Below are 5,708 nucleotides of genomic sequence, written 5' to 3'. Positions count from 1 at the left end.
CTCCTATCAACAAAAAAAAAAAAAAAAAGTAATTTTTTGTCAAAAAAAAAAAAAAAAGTATAGACAATGTCATAATGTCAACACCAAGCTACACGGTATCGGTCCACATCCGCAAGAGAAAATTCTATAAGTAATGGAACAAATTTTTGTTTTCAAAAAAAAATAAAAGACTTATTATTATTATTATTATTATTATTTTTCCTTAGTAAAGAAGTAACTAGAGAGACCCAAAAAAAAAAAGAAAAAAAGAAAAAAAGAAAGAAAAGGTTGTCTTCCTCGAGTAGTTTTCCTCGCAACTCGAATTATTCCTCAATATATCCAAAAGGACCAAAACCCAATAACAATAAAATAAAAAATAAAAAATAAAAGTCCTAAATTCCAAACCGAAAAACACAAGAACGAAAACAAAAACGCAGAGATCTTTGCAGTTTTGGTGCGGTCGGGTTGGGGTGGGTTGGGATCGATGAATACGACGGCGTACATGGACAAGCAGATAATGGATCTGTCTCTATCACCGACGCAACATCAACAACAGAGCAAGGACTTGATGGATTTGATGAACCATGAAGAGTTAGAACAACAACAACAAAATGGTAATGATGATTATAATGCAAACATTAAGAAAGAGGAGATGGTTCCCAGCTACGATTTCCAGCCCATTCGTCCTCTCTCCTCTGATCAATCCGCTCGCCCTTGGACTTCCTCCTCCTCCGATTCCATTCCCATTTCTTCCAAGCCCGCCGCCACCACTCCTATTCGAGTAAAAACCCTCTCTCTCCCTCTTTATTTGTTTATTGGATTTGAAGTTTCTTTTTTTTTTTTTTTGGTGCATGTTGTGGCTGGCTTTCTAATTTAGGGTTTCTGTTTGTCTCTAATTTGATTATTGTATTTGTTATTTGTTAGTTAAGAGAGGGATTCTTGTGAATTCGACTAAGTCATAAATATACTTGTTGCTTTGGTGGGGGAAAAAAAAAGTGTTTAGGATCCATAGCTTATTGGAATTCATATATTTAGGTTGAAATTGGAACAATATTTTAAACTTTTCCTTTCTTGGTTAATTGGAGGATTTGTTGGATATGTTGTGAGCATAGGTTAATCCGCGAGAGATTTTATTAGTTGAGCTAGCTGACACGACACCCGTAAGTGTATTACTTTTTATGTGTTTGAATAAATATATTGCATTTGAGATTTTTGAATTCTTAAAGCTTTTCTACACTTTTGTTCTAAAATATGTGGGTGGTTGTTTGTTTTGTCCACCTATAACTTTTGGGAACAATCTACTGTCTATTTGTATCACTGGATGTTTCTATCACATATTGAGCTTGGAATTTTGCATTTGGAGTAGGAAAATATATTCTCCTAGGTTTTGACAGAACAGTCGCGAATTATTTTGGATTTGGTCTATGAAACACAGATTTTGTTAGGGCTAATAATGACAAAGGATCTGCATAGCTAACCCGTTGCACATACCTGAAAAGGAAAGTAAGGCAAGTCCAGCTATAGAGCATTGTTTGTCTCCCATCCCATATAAAAAAACCTTCCACTAACGAGAACCTTGCTTTGAGTATAAATTTATGGATGTTTAATGTTTTTCTTAGTAATCTGGTTGAGCTTTTACCTTGCTTTCTCTGTCTTGGCTTGAAACCTTGGTCTTGAGACAATTCAAGTGGTTTCTTTTGTTATTTGTTCACTCCTCCCTGTTTTCCTTGATTTACTATTTTGTTTGCATGTCTTGGAGCTATTGATGATAGACAAACTTATTTATAAGTATTCTCTTTCATGTACATTTAATTGGTGTTCCTTGCTCTATTCAGAATTATGGTTCTTTGGATTCCGGTGAACTGGCAAAATTCATGCAAGAGAAGGATCGAATTGTCTTTGATGCTACAATTATGTCTGAGATTGATCAGACAATGAAGAAACATGCAGATAATTTGCTACATGTGTTAGAAGGTGTTAGTGCACGACTAACGCAGCTGGAAAGCAGAACCCGCAACCTTGAGAATTCTGTGGATGGTTTGAAGGTGTCTGTTGAAAACAATAATGGAAGCACCGATGGAAGAATGAGGCAGTTGGAGAATATTCTTAGAGAGGTATGTTATCCATCAATCCTTCCTTTTGGTGGGATCATGGCACTTTTTTGTATGCATGAGATAAGGAAAATGCTTTGTCATTGCTGAAAGCATGTTTTAAACTGATAATATGGATGGGAAGTGGATTATTTTGTCTAAAAAGACCAGTGGTTCACTCTACAGTTTTGTGCAGGTTCAGAATTAAGTGGTGTAAGGCACGCTGCATTCATGGATAGTGGTGGATCCACATTGCCATGAGTGGATGAATTGCACCCACTGAAATATTAAAATATTTTGATACATATAAGCTATAGGAAGGATTTAAATTTCTTTTAAAATTGCACCACTAAAAATAACTTTGTCGGGCCAAATGTCAGAGTTTTGTTAAAAATTGGAAACCATTTACAGACTTAAAAATGTATGGATAGATTAAAGAGGAACACACACACACAGACACACATATGATTTTCTTAAAAAGGTCCAAACTCCAAAGACAAAACAATAAACTCACTATTATGCACATAATCTTTTCATAATAGTGAGCTTATTGTTTTGTCTTTGGAGTTTGGACCTTTTTAAGAAAATCATATATCTGTGTGTGTGTTCCTTTTTAATCTATCCATACATTTTTGAAGTCTGTAAACGGTTACCAACATATTTGAATAAATTTTGTTACCTATCAAAAAAAAAAAAAAAATCCAGAGTCTTTTCAAGGTTTGTTTTTTGGGGAGTGAACTATTGGGCTCTTTGCTAATTTTTCTCTCTCTTTCCTCTGCTTCATGGAAACCCAAAATGATAAATCCCCATCCCAAAGCCCCAAGTGTATTAAAACCTAATTGTATTATTGAGATGATATGGTGGAAGGATGATATCGCTATTTATATGCAACATACACGGTTTGAATTTTAACTTAGAAGTGATAGAACCAAATGTTTAATACTAAAGGTGATATGCTTAAATATCACCTATAATATATTTTTAAGGAGGAGGGAATTTAATTATATTAGGACTTTAATTATTTTAAGGGATGATAATTAAATTAAACTCCTTATTAGTTAGTAGAATTTTTTTTGTTTGATTGTCCCTTAGAAAAATATAAATGCACGCACTATAAAAGTTTTGAGGTTGATGAAATTATTATTTTTTGAATAATTTGTGAAAAAAAAAAATCAATTTGTGTTTTATAAAATTTGCACTCACCAAGCCAAAGTTCTGGCTCCACCAGTGCATATGTACATACAAGCATTCGTGTTATTTAGTTCCTATTAAGTGCAGTGTGGCCCAAACATTCCTACCAATCTTGCTCTTGATCATCTTTTAAAATATGTTGGGTTAAATGATGAAGTCCAACACTCTTTTGCCCCAATGGCAAATTTCTTTTCTTGAGATTTCTTAGCTTAGTGCCAAAGCTTTTGCAAGTGCGATTTTGTTCTTTCCTCAAAAAGGTGCTTGACCTTCCTTTTGGTGTCCTTAATCTTTGAGAATATTTCTAGTTTACAAAATACCTTTGAAGTTTTCCACATTCATTTTTCTGGGTACCCGAAAATAGTGCAGAAAGTGAATCTAAATTTTTTGAAGCAGGGTTAGGCATTGCACTTAAATATTACCATATAAGTGTGATTAGTATGTTAAAATTTTTGTTTGCATGGGAGCTATCAAGAATCCAGTTAATTTGCCCTGAAACTTTTTTGTCTATTGTGTATACTAGCTAAAGTTATACTAGTTTATTAGATCCCGGCAATGGAAATCTTATACTAATCACAACTAAAAAACAAAGTTATACTAGTTTATTGATCATTCAATTTTTTCAATTTGGTGTTTGTTCATTTACATGCAGGTGCAATCTGGGGTACAGGATTTGAAGGATAAACAAATAGTAGTTGATGCTCAACTGCAGATGGCAAAGCTACACATGTCCAAGGCAGACCAACAATCAGAAACCCAGAATACTGTGCAATTGGATTCTGTGCAGCATGCTGCATCTGCTCCTCAGCAATCCTACCAACAGCTTCCTCCTCCTCCTCCTCCTCCTAATATATCACAATCACTTCCTGCCCTCCCTCCACCGAATGCTCCTCCTCAATCTTCTCCCCAACAGAATCTGCCGCCTTCTGTTCAGCTTCCTCCCCAATTCCTTCCAAACCAGATCCCTTCTATTCCTCAGCGTGAGCCTTACTTCCCACCACCTGGTCCAGCTCTAGAAGCCCCTAATCAGCAATATCAATCATCTCTAAGTCAGCAGCCGCATCCTCCTCCTGCAGCACCACCGCATCAACCATTTCAACAGACTCCTCTACCACAGTACTCTCAGCCACCTTCCCAGCTGCCTCAGCAGCACCCATCTCTTGCACCCGTTAACCCTAGTCAACTCCAACCTTCATTAGGCCATCATGCTGAAGAGGCACCTTATCCTCCTCAGACCTACCCACCAAGCCTCCGCCAGCCACCCAGTGGACCCCCTCCCCCACAACAACAGTTTTATGGGGCACCCCCCCAAATGTATGAGCCAACACCCAACAGATCCAGTTCAGGTTTTTCTTCTGGATATGGTCCACCATCTGGGCCTAGTGAACCATACCATTATGGTGGGAATCCTCAGTTTGGTGGTAGTACTGCAGTGAAACCACAACTCTCGTCTTCTGCTATGGCTCAGACTGGTGGAAGTGGTTACCCACAGCTTCCAACTGCTCGGGTACTACCGCAAGCATTGCCTACTGCTTCTGGGGTTGGTGGTGGTTCAGGTTCTCCAGGAACCGGGAATAGGGTTCCCCTCGATGATGTGATTGACAAAGTGACAAATATGGGATTCCCAAGAGACCATGTGAGGGCAACAGTTCGAAAGCTTACAGAAAATGGCCAGTCGGTTGATCTGAATGTAGTGCTGGATAAGCTGATGAATGACGGGGAAGTCCAGCCCCCAAGAGGTTGGTTTGGTCGGTAGTAGAGGTGTTTTGTTTTGTTTTCTCTCTTTTTCTGTGCTCTATTGTGTGAGCGTTTGTGTAAGTTTGTGTCAATTTTATTTGTGTATACTGAATAATTGAAAGTGGATTAATGAGTTTTTCAAATATTTGAAGTTTGGTCTCTTTTAACGTAATGCTACCATTCTGGTTATTTTTCTTTTTCTATGGAGTCCAATAACTAGAATTTTTGGTCACAATTCAAGTCATTTTTTTTCTTTCTTATATAACAAGTGGGGAGGAGGGATTTGAATCTATGTTATCCTTTATGAAAAAAAAGTGGATAATGTTATCCAGTTACAAGCCTTTATGTCATATTCTTAATTGCATTAAAAGAAAATATTCTTACTTGTATGAAGAGGAAGTTGTTAAGGTATATCAGCAGCTTCCAATATTGTGGAGGGATATTGAAGGGCAAATCCAAACTGTCATTTCCATTTACAGTGTATTTTATCTTTCACTTTTTCCTCCTCTTTCGCTAGCATACGAAGGTGTCTTTTTCTACTTTGACTAATTATGTTTCCAAACATGTATAAACTTTTAGAGGAAACAAATGATTTACTGAAAAAATATTCTGTAATATATATATATATATATATATATATATATTTATATATATATTTTTTGTGCTGAAACAATCAAACAAAGCGGAGGGTTTGGATCAAAACTTTCATTTTCC

The 5,708-nt window shown here is 36.5% G+C and overlaps 1 protein-coding gene across 1 annotated transcript; it reads left to right on the top strand.

Annotated features, from left to right (window-relative positions):
* The first annotated feature begins 329 nt into the window (after positions 1–329).
* LOC115976608 (transcriptional regulator DEF1) lies at positions 330–5,145 on the top strand. The gene is made up of 3 exons (XM_031098007.1): positions 330–760; positions 1,815–2,093; positions 3,910–5,145. The coding sequence occupies exons 1-3, from the start codon at positions 464–466 to the stop codon at positions 5,011–5,013; spliced, it is 1,680 nt and encodes a 559-aa protein (XP_030953867.1). The 5' UTR covers positions 330–463; the 3' UTR covers positions 5,014–5,145.
* Positions 5,146–5,708: the final 563 nt, after the last annotated feature.

Source organism: Quercus lobata, chromosome 2, assembly GCF_001633185.2.
Source record: "Quercus lobata isolate SW786 chromosome 2, ValleyOak3.0 Primary Assembly, whole genome shotgun sequence".
NCBI lineage: Eukaryota > Viridiplantae > Streptophyta > Magnoliopsida > Fagales > Fagaceae > Quercus > Quercus lobata.
This window is presented reverse-complemented; position numbering and strand designations above follow the sequence as displayed.